This window comes from Medicago truncatula, chromosome 5 (assembly GCF_003473485.1).
Source record: "Medicago truncatula cultivar Jemalong A17 chromosome 5, MtrunA17r5.0-ANR, whole genome shotgun sequence".
Classification (NCBI taxonomy): domain Eukaryota; kingdom Viridiplantae; phylum Streptophyta; class Magnoliopsida; order Fabales; family Fabaceae; genus Medicago; species Medicago truncatula.
In genome coordinates, this window is record NC_053046.1 from 40,802,161 (window position 1) to 40,819,950 (window position 17,790).

Sequence of the window (17,790 nt, forward strand, 5' to 3'; positions counted from 1 at the left end):
TACTATTTTAAATTTTTAATTAGTTGAAAGAGTTGAAAAATAGCACATCAATAACTTAAGAAGTGGACTTTCTTTGTTCTACTTAATTTATTTGAGTTTCCTTTGAATTTTTAAAAGCAAAAAAAATAAAGAATAAAGCTCACGTTTTACCCACGTCATTATAATATATAAGCATGATCAAGATGCACAATTTTTAATCAAGTAATTGGGCTTAAGTGATTAATGAACTTCCCTCTAGAACGAATCGTTTGGAGAACTGAGTTCGATTGGAACAATTTTTTGTTAGACTTTACTTACATATCTGCCGAATTACGGATTACTAAGGTCTCTTCTCCATTGAAACCGAAGAGTTAACACAAAAAAAAAAAAAAAAAAAACGCAATCTTCCAATTCATATTATCGTTGTTTTTAAAAGATATCATAATAATGGGTTTATACTACTGGTAGTATATATACACTACTAGCTTTGGTAACATTTGTATCCATAGATATACCTTTTTGTCAGGAGAAAAAAAAAATCTATACAAAAACTACTTCGGTGTTCTAATCCTTTCTGTTCAATATGTCTATTGAAAAATATGGAGAACACTCGAGTGGTTTCACCTATGATGTTTTCCTAAGTTTTAGAGGAGAAGATGTGCGGCACAATTTTATTGGTTATCTTCGCGATGCATTGCAGCATCGGGGAATCAATGCTTTCTTTGATGACAAGAATCTGAGAATAGGGGAAGACATTTCACCTGCACTTTCAAAAGCCATTGAAGAATCTAAGATCGCAGTTATTGTTTTTTCTGAGAATTATGCATCTTCCAGGTGGTGCCTTGGCGAACTCGTTAAGATAATCGAATGTACGAAAAGAAACAAAAAACAAATTTCTTTTCCAATCTTTTTCCATGTTGATCCATCAGATGTAAGACATCAGAAAAATAGTTACGAGAAAGCCATGGTTGATCATGAGGTTAAGTTTGGAAAAGACTCTGAAAATGTAAAAGCATGGATAACAGCATTGTCTGAAGCAGCAGACTTGAAAGGCCACCATATCAATACCGGGTATGTAACTAAAGTTGTCTTATATGTAGAAATAGTCTTGTATGTCACAAGATCAAATCTATAATGTTTAGGCACAGTACATATTCTTCTAGTTCAAAAGGTCCTTGTCTCTGACTCTTTTTCAAGTCTATATTTTATGTTGATAATGTTGGATTTTAGTTCATGGCATGATCCGCTTAGGTACTTGTAAATTAAAGTAAAATACTTCCAAGAACAAAAATATTGATTAAGCATGAGTGAATTTGAACTATATAAACATTTATCATATAAATACTTGTAAATATAAGTAGTTTCTTTGATTAAAAAATTTACGAACTGTGTTATCCTATACTGATGTTCAAGTAAGTGAATCGCATTTTTGTTTAAAAATGAGTGGTAACTATTATGCTAGAATGAAACAAGTCTTGATTTTTGAAAAAATTACGTGTCATATTCTTGCAGATCCGAAATTGACCACATTAAAGAGATTGTTGAAAAGGTCCATGCTAACATTGCTCCTAAACCTTTGCTTTATGGTGATGATCCAGTTGGACTTGAACATCATACAGAAAATGTGATGTCACGTCTAGACAATACTGATCATACAGTAATGTTGGGTATACATGGACTTGGTGGAATAGGGAAAACAGAACTTGCCAAATCATTGTATAACAAAATTGTGCACCAATTTGAAGCTGCAAGTTTTCTTGCCAACGTTAGAGAGAAATCAAACAAAATCAATGGCCTAGAAGATCTTCAAAAGACACTTTTATCAGAGATGTTTGAGAAGCCAGATACCGATCTGGGAAGTACAAGTAAAGGAATCAAAGAAATAAAGCAAAAGCTGGGCAATAAAAAGGTTCTTTTGGTTCTTGATGACGTTGATAACAAAGAACAATTAAAAAATTTGGCAGGAGGAAGTGATTGGTTTGGCCCAGGTAGTAGGATCATTATAACTACAAGGGACAAAGGTTTGCTCATAGGTACTCATTCTTTTGTTGTTCAAAAGATTTATGAAATGACTGAACTTAATGAGAAAGATTCTCTTGAGTTGTTTTGTCGGAATGCCTTTGGAAAGAGCCATCCTGAAACAGGCTATGAAGCTGTGTCTTCTCGTGCGGTTGGATATGCCAAGGGTCTTCCATTGGCTTTAAAAGTAATAGGTTCTAATTTGGGTGGTGGAAAGAGTTTAAGAGCTTGGGAAGATGCATTGAAAAATTACGACAGGATTCCACGTAGAGGAATTCAAGAGGTGCTCCAAGTAAGCTACAATGTGTTGGAGCCCAATGCCCAGAGTGTTTTCCTAGATATAGCATGCTTCTTCAAAGGGGATAGAGTAGATTATGTTGAAGAGATACTTGATGACTTCGCTGCAGTAACTGGTATTGAAGAACTTGTTAATAAATCTCTCTTAATAGTTAAAGATGGCTGCTTGGATATGCATGATCTAATACAAGAGATGGGCAGAGATATTGTCAAGCAAGAGTCGCCACGAAATCCCGCCAAACGTAGTAGATTATGGTCTCATAAAGATATTATTAAAGTATTATCAAATGAAAAATATGTAAGAATCAAATCATTTACTTTTATTTTATGTATTTATAAATTATCGACGTGGTAGATCACAATTACATACCTTTTTCGGAAACCCTGATTTTATCTTTTTTACTTGTTTTAAAGGGAAGTGATGTACTTCAAGGGATAATGCTTGATCCTCCCCAACCTATAAAACAACAAGATTGGAGTGATACTGCCTTTGAGCAGATGAATTGCCTCAGAATTCTCATTGTTCGAAATACAACATTTTCATCGGAGCCTAAACATCTACCAGATAATTTAACTCTGCTTGATTGGGAGGAGTACCCTTCAAAGTCATTTCCCGCAATGTTTCATCCAGAGGAAATCATCGTCTTCAATTTGCCTGAAAGCAAACTTACACTGGAAGAGCCATTTAAGGTAAACTCGTAGCTTTTTATATGTTATTTTTTGTTTTATTTTTATTTTTATATATAACAATAATAACTATGTTTGTTTGACTTTTCTTTTGGCAGGTATTTTCAAAATTGACTATCATGAATTTCTCAAAAAATGAATCTATCACCGTAATTCCCGATGTTTCAGGAGTCGAAAATTTGAGAGTACTTAGACTTGATAATTGCACTAACCTAATTATGGTTCATGAATCCGTTGGGTTTCTCGAACACCTTACTCACTTCAGCGCTTCAGGATGCGCCAAACTTCGAAATTTCCAGCAAAAAATGTTTTTACCATCCCTTGAATTCCTTGACCTTAACTTATGTGTTGAACTTGAACACTTCCCAGATATACTGAACAAGATGAATAAGCCATTGAAGATTTATATGATAAATACTGCAATTGAGGAGTTGCCAGATTCCATTGGTAATCTTATCGGGCTTGTTTCTATCGAGATGACAAGTAGTTGGAAGCTCAAATATATACCATGTAGCTTATTCACACTACCAAATGCTGTCACCTTTAAATTTGGAGGATGTTCTCAACTTGCCTTGAGAAGATTTCTACATGATATCCCTTCAGCAGCCAATGGTCGTTCAACATTAAAAGCATTGCATTTTGGAAATAGTGGTTTGTCTGATGAAGATCTTAAGGCAATTCTTATCTCTTTTCTTGAATTACAAGAGTTGATTGCATCTGACAATAATTTTGTCTCTCTCCCTGTGTGCATTAAAGACTCTGCTCACTTGACAAAGCTTGATGTCAGTGGTTGCAATATGCTTCGAGAAATTCCTGTATGCATCAACTTAAGAATTCTGAATGTTTACGGTTGTGTGATGCTTGAACACATATCAGAGTTGCCATGCACTATTCAAAAAGTAGATGCAAGATACTGCATCCGCTTGAATAGAGAGACGTCGGAGATGTTATGGTATCAGGTACTTCACCTCTTTATAGCTTGTGCGAAATAAATTTGATGCCTAGCTTTATTTTAGGAGGTAATAAGGGAGATATGTATGTGTATTATTTACCTCATTTTAGTTTATCAAAATATAAAAGAATAAGAATCGTAACATAAAAACGTGCCGTGTAAGTATCATTTTACTTTTATAATGTCTTCTATGTGGCAAGTTAATGTTGTCATTCGTTTGTGGGTCAAAATTCACTCTTTTATAATGCTAGCTTTATATATCACAGTCACAGTGCAAACGTGGACTTTAGTGACAAATATATGCTACCGATTTTTTGGTTTTTGTAATATGACAGGTGAAAAGCGAGAGACGTGGATTACAGATTGTGATGCCTCAAAAGAAAACTGGGGTTCCAAATTGGTTTGACTACAGCTGCAAAGGAGGGAATCCGCGGTTTTGGGTTCGTAAGAAGTTCCCCAATGTTGCTTTAGCATTGGTATTCGAGGGAGTGACCGGGAGGGCCAGAAAATCTCGTCGGCTACTTGTTGAGCTTCACTTGGTTATAAATGGTCTCTGTGTCCGCCGTAAAGGTTATTACAACTTCAGAATTGAACAAAATCATGTGTTAGTTTGTGATTTGCAACTATTGTTCAGTGATGAGGAGTGGCTGGGCCTTGATGCATTACTTCTTGAGGATGAGTGGAATCAAGTGCAGGTTTCATATGAAGCCCCGTCTAGTGTGACACTAAGTGATTGGGGAGTATTTGTGTACAAGCAAGGAACCAACATGGAAGAATATGTCCAATTCATGTGTCCCGACCTAAAGTACTCACAGCTGGTAACTGACATATCACCCACAATGACAATAGTTCCTCCAAAAGATGATAAGCTAGAACAGATGAAGTTGATAGATCAGTTAGCTCTAGATGAAATGTTACCTGGGATGTTGAGGGAAACTAGGGACATGGAAGGCCGCAGTTCAAATGAAGGAAATTTACAAGACCTAATGGCGATTGTGAGTGGCCTAAATAAGGAGGTTCAAGATGCATTAGAAGGTAAACCGCTGGATAAAAAGTCCCCCCTGGCATGGATTCTTCAGATAGTCAATGAATCAAATGATGATAATGATGAGCAAGCAAACTTTGATCATACAGATGAAATGAAACCCGCCATAGGTGTAGGAGAAGCTTCAACCTCTGGCCACCAGGGAAGGTCAGAGGCCCAAGACAGCAACGCTGAGCAGGATGGAATAATGACAGGGATATTCTTGAATGGAATGGGAACGGGACTTCGTGAAGCACAGGGTATCTTTCCTCCTCTAGATATAGACACTATCATGATTGCTGCCTTAAATAGAGGTGAATGGATTAGATTGTCACTCCCAGAGTCTGAGGCCGAAATGACGATATACATGGAAGGAATTATCAATGGACTGCTGGAAGCAAAGCTGAGCTTTCCTACTCTGAAAGAGTGGGAAATACTAAATACCGTGTTAAGGAAGGAAGGCCATAATACGATGTTTCAACAAATAGATTGGACTGGAATAGTGATTCCAAGCTATGAAGATCCTTTGTTGCAAACATTCATGATGATGAAGCAAGGAAGTTGTGAATCGGAGAGGGCCAAGAGTAAACTCTTCTGCAAGTTGCTGGAGGAACAAAATGCTCTGCGCAAGAAATTTGAAGAAATTGATAATGAAATTGCTACTATGGATAATTCAAAGAAGGGTCACATCCTTAATGAGAAGCTGGCTGATGTTTTGAAAGGAAGAGCTGAAGAATTGCAGAGGTTCTATGATGCTGGTATTGAAGGCTTCAAGAACTCAAAAGAGATTCAAGATCTTATGACAGCTACATACTCAAATGGAATGAGGAATGGTGTCCTTGAAGCACGGGCCATATTACTTGCTCTGGACATGGACATAATAACTCACGTGTTTGAGGGGAATGAAAATGAAATTTCTGCTCAGGATAAAGATAGTCGCCTTCTTCCTTCTTCAGAAAATCAATATTACAATTTTGTGGAGAAGCTTAACACTCAATTTGCCTGGTATAGTTCAAATAAGGATCAGAGCCCTGATGACTGCCACACAAAGGAATCAAGCATTTCTGACTCAAAATCTTCTTTGGGTAGCACAAAGATTTGTGCAAACATTGGAAAAGAAAGTTGCAAAGATGTTATAAAGCATAAGAAGCTGGCTGCTGTCTTAAAAGAAAGAGGAGAAGAATTGACGAGTCTCTATGATGCTGAAATTGAACAATTACAGAACTCAGAAGAGATTCAAGATCTAATGAGTGCCATCTACTTGAGTGGACTGAAGGATGGAGTCCTTGAAGCACAGGCCACCTTACTTTCTTTGAACATGGACAAACCAACTCCTATGTTTGAGGAGAATGAGGAACATATTACTCATATGGCTTCCAATGATGAAGCTGTTATTGAAAATGACGATGATAAGACTATTGGCAAAGAGGATAATCCTAGTCCTACTGGTCCAGAAGTTGACAAAACTAGGGACACTCCTTACCCCTATGGTTGCTTCTGGAGGATTTTGCACACTTATTTTTGCAAGTGTTTTTCTTAGTTGTATGAGTAAAAAAAAATGAATAATTGATGCACCTAGATTGCACAAGCCATGTTTTCTACTTTCATTATTAGTGTCTGTTGATAGTAATAGACAATGAACAAGCCATGTAATTGCAGCTTGTGGGAAGCAATAAGCATTTATTTTTGTTTAAGTGGTAACATAGTTCTTCAAGTTACAGTTCTAAGCATTGTATGAAAATGCATTATCATCCACTTTGATGTTTTATTTTGTTTGCTTTTTTGGAAGTGTAAACTGATCTGAATTCCTTGTAGATGGATCAACTTCCAATTGCTTGTGGCCATAGATTAATTCTTGGTTTTCCAACTATAATTATTTGGTTTATTGGTAATTAATACTACATCTAAATCATTATTAATTTCTTTTATCAATGTTTTTTTACATTCATTCAACAATATTGGTGATCCTATCAATTTTCATTTTCACCATGGAGTGTGCATTAGTAGTTCGAAATCCTATCACTTTTTGAAGATTTTAAGACAAGTATGGTGTATCTGTGATGTTTCTGTTACTTCCTTCTAAACTCGAATCAGGGCCTGTTTGGATTGCTTATTTGAACTCTGAACTCATTTGATTAATGAGGGCCAAATAAATTTATCAGTGAATATACATGGTCGACCACGCATGATGTAACTGGAAATTCTGTATCCGAAGGAAGTGTGCATTAGTGGTCCGAAATCCTATCACTTTTTGAAGATTTTAAGACAAGCATAGTGTATCTCTGATGTTTCAGTTACTTCCTTCTAAACCTAAATTAGGGCATGTTTGGATTGCTTGATTTGAACTCATTTGATTAATGACGGCCAAATAATTGAAAACACTGATGTCAGGGAATAAACATGGCCGACACATGATGTGTCAACAATGATAAGAGAACATCAAATACGCGCTCCAGATTCATATTAAAACAATTGAAGACATTGTTGACGGTGAATGAGCATTGTCGACGCATGATGTGTCGATAATGTTTATTCATATTATTAGATAAGAAAACTTTCCGCAATATTTATCAAAAAAAAAAAAAATCATCACTTTAATTCTTATATATTGTGCTTTGAGGAATTAAATAGAAAGACTAAAAACACTCGTTTATTGATATTCTGTTTTTTATATAAAAGTATGGACTAAAATTAAATGAAACTTATACAAGGACTAAACATAGCAGTTCTAATATAAATTTTAAAATATTTTGATTTTTCTTTTTACTTAGCTCCTTTTGTGAAGAAAAAAACATGTAGCTTTGTTACTATATAAATACAACATATTTGACTGCTACAAATATTGATATGCAAGAACATAAGTTTGAATATGATAGGTATCATTTCTCCACACCATAAAATATAAGAGTTTTTTTTTATCTTAATTAAGTTACAAGAGACCCGTGTCATCTTATCTAAAGGTTATTGATTTAAAATATTTTTTTAATAATAAAATATAAGAGTTTAATTACTAATAAAAAAAATAATTAAAAGAGATTATAATCGAGTTCCCTACCCTCCAAAAATGTGTAAACCAAACATCTTAAATTTAAATAATCTCACTTTCCCTCTTCATTTCCCTCCAACAACCAAAAAAACCCTAAAATAAAAACCCTTTATTCCTCAATTCAATTCAATCACCACACAACTGCTTCCTCCAATCCCTAAAATCTAATCGCGCGCTTTCCTCCGCCGCTAGTAATACTACTCCGATCACACTCGTAACTCCTTTTCAACTTCCTTTTTATCACTATACTATACTATTATATTATTTATTTATTATTATTCCATGATTTTCAAGCATTTTCTTTCTTATTGTTCCGACTTGCGTTGTGTCTCCATTTTAGAGGAACCTACTTCTGACCTAACACTATCATTGTGTTATTCTTTTTGTTCAAAATTATTAATAATTAATAAAGCATGTACTAGTGGATGTGAAAATTGTTCTTTGTATCAGTGTGGATACAATTCTCAGGAAAATTGATGTGTTTGAATATTTTTATTTTGATTGTAATGATATATGTGTTGATATATATTTACTCTCTTTTCTATGTAAATTTCCAATAATATAATGTAGTTAAACATTAATGCAGACTTTCAAGTATGACAACTAGCTTGTTTAGTTCAAATAATAAACGTGGTAGAAATGATGATGATGATGAAGAAGAGCGAAAGCAGAAGCAAAGGCCACTGTTCGGTTGTACGCATATGAATAAGATTATTATTGCTGCGTTGATAGGCATCTATTACCTGTACATTTTGGAAGAAGAAAGTGATAGTGAAAGTGAAGACACGGACACTGATAATGATACAGATACTGATATCGATACAGAAACGGAAAGTACTGGAAGGACAAATCAAGTTCTTGATGATCAATAGAAAAGGAAACAGCTGCAATTTTGTTAGTACAAAAGGGATGATTCGGAAACTTGAGCTTTATGCTCTCATAACTTGAGAGCCCTGTTACAATGTGACTAATAGATAAGAAAAATGAAATGCATTTTGGTTATTTTGAATTTTCAAGTTAACGAGGAAATTTTATTATTTTGTTTTATGAAATTAGTAGTTTTGGATGATTGAACTAAACTGCCATTAGAAACAATTTTGCCTCTTTGCTATGCACACCTTTAATTTCTGTTTTTCATGTTATCCTAAAGTTAGGTCTGTTAGTATTTGTTCTGCTCATGGAGGAGATTCATTCAGTATTGATTTATTTAACCACCAACAGTGTGGAAATATAGCTAGAAGTTTTTTCTTCTGTTAGACCAATGTTAGTGTTTATGTAAGTTCCTAACATTCTATCTTTTGGCCTCTAACTTAAGACTCTTTTGGTGCCGGTAGCTCATCAACCAAGCTGCCTAGTTATTAGTTAAGATGACAATGTTGTTGGTTACTTCCTAGTCCCCAATTCTATCATCAAACATCCATTTGTAATTCAGCTTTGCCTTTGATTATTATTAATAAAATGCTTAGTCTTCATGCTTCAAAAAAAAAAAAAAAAAAAAATCAGCTGTCATATGAAATCTATTTTGATCGGTACCTCTTGTATATATCACGTTTATAAAACTTAATTGTTCTAGTCAACAAAATTACTGAAATAATGACACCAAACAAGTTAGCTGCAGTGATAGACATGAAAGACAATTTGAAACAACTTGCTCCCACACTGTATTATTGTTTCACGAAGATGTTATGGATGTATTATCAGATGAAAATTCTGTAAGAGTCATATCATATACTTCTATTTTTATGCATTTATACATTATGATATGTGTTATTAATGACAACCAAGGTTTTACATTGCTGAATGTTGCTTCTACAATTGTGGTCGCAGTGGGATTGCTTAGATATTAAAAAATTTGATGTTGCAGTCTAGACGACAATCACATTCACATACCTTTTTCATAAACCCTGATGACGATATGTAATTGATCTTATTTTTTTAACTTGTTTTAAAGGGAAGTGCTGTAATTCAAGGGATAATGCTTGATCCTCCCCAACCTATAAAACAAGATTGGAGTGATACTGCCTTTGAGAAGATGAATCGCCTCAGAATTCTCATTGTTCGAAATAAAACATTTTCATCAGAGCCTAAACATCTGCCAAATCAGTTAAGGCTGCTTGAGTGGGACGAGTACCCTTCAAAGTCTTTTCCAGATATCCCTTCCGCAACAAATGGCCGTTCAACATTAAAAACATTGCATTTTGAAAATAGTGGTTTGTCAGATCAAGTTCTTGCCACAATTCTCATATCTTTTCTTGAATTGATATTTCAACATTCATTTGGTACAACTTTTGTGACAACTTTCTCTCTCATATTCACATTATTTTTAACTTTATCTTTCTATTGTTATGGTTTTTGTGCCAATACTATTTTTTTCTTTATAAATTATGATTGTCAAATAAATTGTCACAAAATTATTTGTTCAAATAACACTCCTCATAGGTTAAGCATCCACCATTGTGGATGGTCTAAGAAAACTTTTCCCAACTTTTGCAAAAAAAAAAAAAAAATGAATGAAATAATCACTCTCCTTTGACATTATTCTTTCAATTTCAATCAATTATTGAGCCCTCCTCGTTAACCACTAATTATATGAGCCTACATGATTTAATCTCTTTTTGGTCTACACTCGTTTATTTTCGTCAATTATCACTAGCCATCGCATTTATAGCCTTCAATTTCTTGTTTTAAATTATTCATCTTCTCATTAATAGCTTCAATTCTTTCTTCTTCTTTTTTGAAAGATAATAGCTTCGATTCTTAATTGGTCTTATGATGATAATTGGTCTAATAAAATTAAATAGTGTAAATGATAATGCTTGAATTACATTCCCTCAAAAAAAAAAAGATAATGCTTGAATTACACATATATTTTCTCTTATGTTTTATGAGGAACATTTATGCTCTCTTATGTGAAAATAAACATTTCTCTTCAATGCAAAACATATTAGAAAATATTTCATTCCCCTCTCATGAAAGAAGCTTAAATTACATTAATCATCTCCCCGCTTAATCTTATGTTAACATCTCCAATTTCTTCACTTAGTAATTTTTTTTATTTCGAATAATCTAGCAAAAAAATATAATACACTCCAAAGAAAAATAATATTGTGTATCCATTTTAATATCATCAAAATTTGAATGCATATTTTTCTCTTTTTTTTATTTTTTTTTATTTTTGCAATTTCATTAACATCTAAGTTTAAACCCTATTGTAAAATATAAAACAACACATGGTAAAATTAAAATGAGTGAAAATTACTAAAATTAATAAAATATGGTTAATTGAAAGTGAATTTTTATATTCTAAATTATAAAGAAATTAATTTATTTCTCTTAAATGGTGGTTCAAAATTAATAGATATTATCAAAATATTTATTTATGTTAAAATGGACTAAAATGCAGTGATTAGTGAATATTTAATTATTAAGGGATGATATTGCAATTCAAATCTTTCATAAAAAGGGAGTATAAGTTTTATTTTTCAAAGAATTTGAGTATATAGTTTAACATAAGATAAGAGAGGAGTGTGATTTACATTTCTCTTAGACGAGGCCAGCACAATTTACTCAATTAAATAGTGTTGCTTGATTATAGATAATTAAGCAATCAAATGCTGATGTACCTTCAACTCAAGTTGAGCTGGTCCAACAAGTGATATTTAAAACAAATTTTAATATATGTAGTCATTTTGTTCGCATACGAGACCTTTTTTATTTTTTATTTTTTTAAAAAAACAATAACGAATAACAAATAACTTTTATTTTTACTTTCACATCGGTTTCTAACCCACTAAAGATGAGCGACTAATCTGACTTATACGTAGAATTATGCACGTTAACCAAACATATTGATTATTAGGAGTGTTACTTTATGTTGTTCCGAGTTAAAGTCTCCAACGAGACAACTTGATTATTGAATGCTAATAATGGTGAGCAGAGAAATGCATATTGCCCTTGTTCAATTTGTGAAGTTTCTTACTCCCTCCATCATAAATTGTATGTCGCTTTGGAAAAAAATTTGTCCTAAATTATATGTCGTTTTACGATACTAATGAAATATTGATGTTACTTTTCCTATTATATCCTTAACTATTAATTACTCTCTCTTCTTATAATTATTTAATTTATCTTTTCCATACCATTTATTAAGGATAATTTTGTAAAACAACTCATAATTTCTCTTCCCACACAATATTAATTACATTTCTTAATACGTGTGAAATAGCCAAAACGTCATACAATTTGGGACAGAGGGAGTAATTAATAAGGGTTGGTCATATAGTTTTTGCTCTGTTATATATTTTGTAGGAATGGTCAAGTTAGATATTAGCAATTTCAAATATAGCATGATAATGACGTCGTCGTGACATAAATTTTGTAGACTTTATATGTATTATTTTGGTCCAAGGGAAAAGAAGTTTCTTTCCAGACTTGACCACGAGAGTCGGTCTTTTTTCTAAACTTTTTTTTATTTTAGGGGATTTCTAAACTTTTTTATAAACAAAGAAAATTAAGAGAAAATGACACGTTCAAATTAAATATATGAAATGTGCATATAGACCCTTGTAGTAATTCCTCCGATTTTGGAGTTATTTAGCATATTCTCTTCACATTGTTGCTTTTTCCGCCATTTCACTGTCATAGCCAAGAATATGAACCAAAAACTTCACAAGATTCTCTCCTAGAGCCAAGTCAAGCTTCAAATCCCACTATCCACTAACATATAATAAAAGATAACATTTCTCTTATAACCCTAAAAAATAATTAATTCACAATGCAATCTGAGCGTAAAAAAATTTACATTGAACCGTTATATTATGATAATGTATAACTTTAATTTTAACTATTAATATTTTTCTAACAAAAATAAGAGCCTATAATATCAAAAAAAGAATCACACATATGATTAGTTGTAAATTGTCGATATTACACGATGTTTTGCACTAACAATGTATGACAATTAAACTATTTGATATATTTACCAAAAGTTTAATTAAGAGTAAGACCCAACCCTAATCTCATTTTTTTTAATAAACCCTATTCTCATTTTTGTTAGGTGTAGTATTCAACATTCAATCATTTCATATTATATCTTTTTTATATTGAATTATTCTTAAGTGAATTTACATTTTAGATTAATTTTTATTTATGGTATCAATACCATAAAAAATTAATATCATTTTTTTAAAGCACAAATGTCCATATCTCTCTATCGGTATTGATTATTTAACATGAAACAGAATTGGTATGCATGAGGTTTGTTGATAAGTCACAATTAACTCCAAAACTGAATTAATTGTATAGGACCATTTCAAACAAAAATCACAAGTTTCTGAAATTTCATTTTTCTTTTTGTTTGTGGCTTTCTTTTGTAGATAATAATAGTCAATCTTCATTTTTTTTTTGTCGAGTGGTATAGTGGTTAAGACTCACACATTTTAAATGTGGAGAACTGGAAAATTTAAGTTTAAATCCCGACCGTCCTGCATAAAATTGTTTGAGGTTCCATCTCCATCTTTTTTTGTTAACCCACCGTAATTAGGATTACAAAATAATAGTTATCTTTCATTTTTTATGATTAGAAAATTCATTCTTTTACTAAAATTAGTAGGGATCGGACTTTTTTTGGTCAATATAAGAAAACCTTTCTTGGTCTAGAATTTTTTTAATAGATAATTTTTTTCGGTATTTATTGTTGATTGAATTTGATTATGGCCAAAACCAATTATGTATGACTGGTCTGTTCCATCCATATATGCATGGAATAGTCAAAGTCGTGCCCACTCTAGTAGACTTTTTCCTTTGGTGTGTTTCCATAAAGCAAATTAACATGAATTCAAAAATTATTGTCATTGCCATTTCACCTTCCATGATTAATAATATTCAACGTTTGTCCTTTGGTGGCCTTGTGGGGGCCCCTAAAAAGTCTATATGTATATATTTCATTAGGTCAGAAACTTGTAAGCTTTTGAACTCTTTTTTTCTAAGATGCATACATCTCATAATGGACATATTTGACTTAATTCCAACGCCCAATTTTCAACTTAATTGATCAGAAAATTATATATTGTGACTCATACAATATTTTTTTTATATAAATGCATATATATTGATAAGAGGAAAGTTATTTGCATGCTATAAGAAGTTTTCAAGAGTTTGTTGTGGCACTCTAGGATTGACAAATATGGAGGTGGCAAAATTAGATAACTTTGATGACAAGAAAGAAGATGAAGTTGTGCTTCCTGGGTTTAGATTCCACCCAACAGATGACGAGCTTGTCGGATTTTATCTACGGCGAAAAGTGGAGAAGAAGCCTCTTCGAATTGAACTCATCAAAGAGATTGACATATACAAATATGATCCATGGGATCTACCAAGTAAGATTTCATTTTCCTCTCATAATATATGTTATTGAAACTTATATATATATATATACACACTATTTCAGCTGCTTTATGGTGCATCAGTTATAGTAATTGTTAGATTAATTTTATCTCTCTAAATCTAATAGATCTTACAATTGTTGCGCAATAAAGCAGTTATAGATGATCTAAACACCGCATAAAACTCGTCATAATTGTACTCGGTTCCTCTCACACCGTATAGTGGTGCAGCAAAAAAAAAAAATATGTGTGAAAAGGTGTTATCACATGCAGTGGTATATCGAATTGTTGTTCAATAATAGGTAAATTATCTAAATTTTTCTGTTAAAAAAATGTGAAAATCTAAATTATTATATCAAATTGTACACAAAAATATCAATTAAAACATATATATGCATGTTTACATTATAATATGGATCTATAGCTAGGTGCAACTATCTCCATTTTAATTATAATATAATATATGGTTTCTGATCTCAATTGCCTTCTTTGTTCTTGAATTTACATATATGCTTGTGACATTAAATATGAAGAAGCTAGTACTGTGGGGGAGAAGGAATGCTATTTCTTTTGTTTAAGAGGAAGAAAATATAGGAACAGCATAAGGCCTAATAGAGTGACAGGATCTGGATTTTGGAAAGCTACGGGGATTGATAAACCTATATATTGTGTTAAAGAATCACATGAATGCATTGGACTCAAGAAATCATTGGTTTATTACCGTGGAAGTGCAGGGAAAGGCACCAAAACTGATTGGATGATGCATGAATTTCGTCTACCACCTAAAGGAAAAACTAGCAATAATCAAGTTCTTAACCATACCAATGATGTTCAAGAAGCTGTAAGTCATTTATTGTATTTGCATTTTTATCAAAACTTTCATTATTTTTGTGTTTATATTAAGGGGTGTTTGAACTTCACTTATCATATAAGAATTTATTAGCCAACAATGTGACTCGATAACGAGTCCCTTAAGCATGTGTTCATTGGTTTGATACTTAAACGGTATGTTAAAATATTATATATTGGAAGAGAATAACATCTTGAACAGTTTTTATGTAGTTCGAATGATTAATCTCTGACTTTTTAAATGTGGATATCTTGAACTATCAAAAGTATATGAGTTTTTTTTTTTAAAGAAAAGTACGTAAGTTTATTGTATAAATTGTTTTGGATATTGATGAGAAAATGAGAATAAATTGTTTAAAAAAACTTATGAAAATATCTGGCGGAGCTTATGATAATCAATTCAAAACATTGCCTAAAAAAAACAATTCAAAACAATTAATTGACGAAGAATATATTTTGTATATGTCATAAGATAAGTCCAAATGACTTTTAATACTAATCTTGCAAAATATATATTGGCTTAAACTCTTTTTTTGAGGGGAATGGCTTAAATTTTTTATTTTGTCCGAAAATAGATGAGATTTATAAAACGTGAAAGCAAAAGCAACTTTTTTGTGAATAATAAAAAGCAAACCCGTCTAGAATCGTATGTAAAGACAAACTAGAGAGAAAATATTCAAAGTAATGACGATTACAACATTAATGCTGAGATTTGGGGTTAGAAACTCGTTCATATTTAAGATAAACCTATTAAGATGTGTATTATTCTACAGTCAGAAGCACGTTTAATAAACTTCATAAAATATATAAAAAAAATAAAGCGTAAAATATATAATTTATAAAATATTAAGGCATACAAAACCAAATTTTACTTGGTCAAAAAAAAATATATCAATTTTTACTTATTCACATTGGGTCTCTAACAACATGGATTGATTTACATCACGTTACTAAAAAATTACTACTTTTATAATTAAAATAATGACTTGGACGTTATCAAAATCTTTTAGGATACATCATACATGACATGCACATAGATAAAATAAAGAGTTCCGCGGGCTAAGCTCCATTTACTTCATTAGGGTTTGGATGTAAGACATGTGGCAAAAAAAATCTAACGGTTGAGATTTTAAATTAAAAAACAAATATTTGTTTAATAAAAATACATAATAATAACAAACAAATCATGTTCTCTTCTTCTCTCATATCGCAACAACCTTTTATTGTTTTTTAATTTAAAATCTCAACCGTTACATATTTTTTTGCCGCATATCTTACATCCAAACCCTAAATGAGTATATGAAGCTTAGCCTAAATAGAGCATACCGAACTCCAAAATTAAGGATCTAGAAACTTTGACATTTGCACTAAATCAGTTCACATTTTCTATGAGGCCTTGTGCCAAAAAACAAATTTGCTTTGAGGCCTTTGTGGTTCTTAATATAAGTGTTCAATAAATAAAATTGCTTTTTAGAGCCTAATTCTCATAGATTATACTTTAGCATTAAGATGAGAAGTTGTTTTTAGTTGCTACTAGAAAAATATGATTTTAATGAACTTAATTAATATATGGAAGAGAAAATTTAAATTGTGGTTTTTAATATTATAAATAAATCCAAAATATAATTTTACATAAAAATCTCTAGAAATTATTTTATTTATTAATCACTTTCATTGAGCCTTTACTCTTCCCTTTGGCATATATTCACTTTGTGCAACAAATTAAAGTCAAGTCAGTTTGACCTAGCTGGTACTTTACTTTATTAGCAAGCAACCTTTGAAAAGTGTGTTTTTGTTTTTAACATACTGTATGGAATTTACATTGCAGGAAGTGTGGACACTATGCAGAATATTCAAACGAATTCCATCATACAAAAAATACACACCAAATGTGAAAAAAGACTCGGAAGCAGCAGCATTCACTATTAACTCTTCAAGTTCCAAAACATGCAGCTTAGATTCAGACAACACCAAACCACAATACTTGACTTTCACAAACTCACAACATGTTGTTCAACAGAATCATGAAACCAAACCATTCATTAATGGACATGTTGTTGACCAAAGATTTAACAACTCATTTCTAAATCAATTAGGCAATGCAGCACAAGTTCCAACAACAACCTTGTCTCACTCAAGTTTTTGGAATGATCAAAATGTTTTGGATGATGCATTTGCAAATGAGAATTGGGATGATCTTAGATCTATTGTTCAGTTTACCTTTGATCCATCAAAGGTTTATGATTGTAAAGATTTTAATTAGATTTAACTTAAGATCATCATATACTATAGCTACTTTAAACTACTACTATTAATTACTACTAGTACATAAAACAATTTTCCGGTCCCACCTACTCCTTTATTGGGCACCAGTGAAGAAGTTTCATCCACCATTATATACGAGTTTAACTAATATGCATTGTTGATGTAAATAAGTTTTACACGTGTATCCAATCACATTTTACTATGTAGATATAAGTAATATTGATGCAGTTCATAGAAATGGTATTATGTGACAAAAAAAGATTATTTGACGGCTTGTGGGATTCGCAAT

At 32.0% G+C, this 17,790-nt stretch overlaps 2 protein-coding genes across 3 annotated transcripts; both read left to right on the forward strand.

Moving 5' to 3' along the window:
- Positions 1 to 455: 455 nt before the first annotated feature.
- On the forward strand, positions 456 to 6,713 carry LOC11426756 (TMV resistance protein N). Its single transcript, XM_003617331.4, has 5 exons — positions 456 to 1,050; positions 1,492 to 2,593; positions 2,710 to 2,985; positions 3,081 to 3,941; positions 4,270 to 6,713. Exons 1-5 carry the CDS (start codon positions 563 to 565, stop codon positions 6,496 to 6,498), a joined length of 4,956 nt encoding a protein of 1,651 aa, XP_003617379.1. The 5' UTR covers positions 456 to 562; the 3' UTR covers positions 6,499 to 6,713.
- Positions 6,714 to 13,995: 7,282 nt separating this feature from the next.
- On the forward strand, positions 13,996 to 17,649 carry LOC11429958 (transcription factor JUNGBRUNNEN 1). Of its 2 annotated transcripts, none has more exons than XM_013598914.3 (3): positions 13,996 to 14,381; positions 14,924 to 15,228; positions 17,065 to 17,649. In XM_013598914.3, exons 1-3 carry the CDS (start codon positions 14,189 to 14,191, stop codon positions 17,497 to 17,499), a joined length of 933 nt encoding a protein of 310 aa, XP_013454368.1. In that variant the 5' UTR covers positions 13,996 to 14,188; the 3' UTR covers positions 17,500 to 17,649. The 2 variants fall into 2 exon arrangements, with proteins under 2 accessions (XP_013454368.1, XP_003617382.1); XM_003617334.4 differs by having other exon boundaries at positions 13,997 to 14,381; positions 14,921 to 15,228.
- Positions 17,650 to 17,790: the final 141 nt, after the last annotated feature.

What these genes read in the sequence shown, in the direction of transcription:
- LOC11426756 (XM_003617331.4), top strand. Translation starts at nt 563, where the DNA reads ATGTCTATTGAAAAATATGGAGAACACTCGAGTGGTTTCACCTATGAT. An exon ending in TATTATCAAATGAAAAATAT is followed by an intron (nt 2,594 to 2,709) that starts GTAAGAATCAAA and finishes CTTGTTTTAAAG; the next exon opens with GGAAGTGATGTACTTCAAGG. An exon ending in CGGAGATGTTATGGTATCAG is followed by an intron (nt 3,942 to 4,269) that starts GTACTTCACCTC and finishes GTAATATGACAG; the next exon opens with GTGAAAAGCGAGAGACGTGG.
- LOC11429958 (XM_003617334.4), top strand. Translation starts at nt 14,189, where the DNA reads ATGGAGGTGGCAAAATTAGATAACTTTGATGACAAGAAAGAAGATGAA. An exon ending in TGATCCATGGGATCTACCAA is followed by an intron (nt 14,382 to 14,920) that starts GTAAGATTTCAT and finishes TTAAATATGAAG; the next exon opens with AAGCTAGTACTGTGGGGGAG. An exon ending in CCAATGATGTTCAAGAAGCT is followed by an intron (nt 15,229 to 17,064) that starts GTAAGTCATTTA and finishes TTTACATTGCAG; the next exon opens with GAAGTGTGGACACTATGCAG.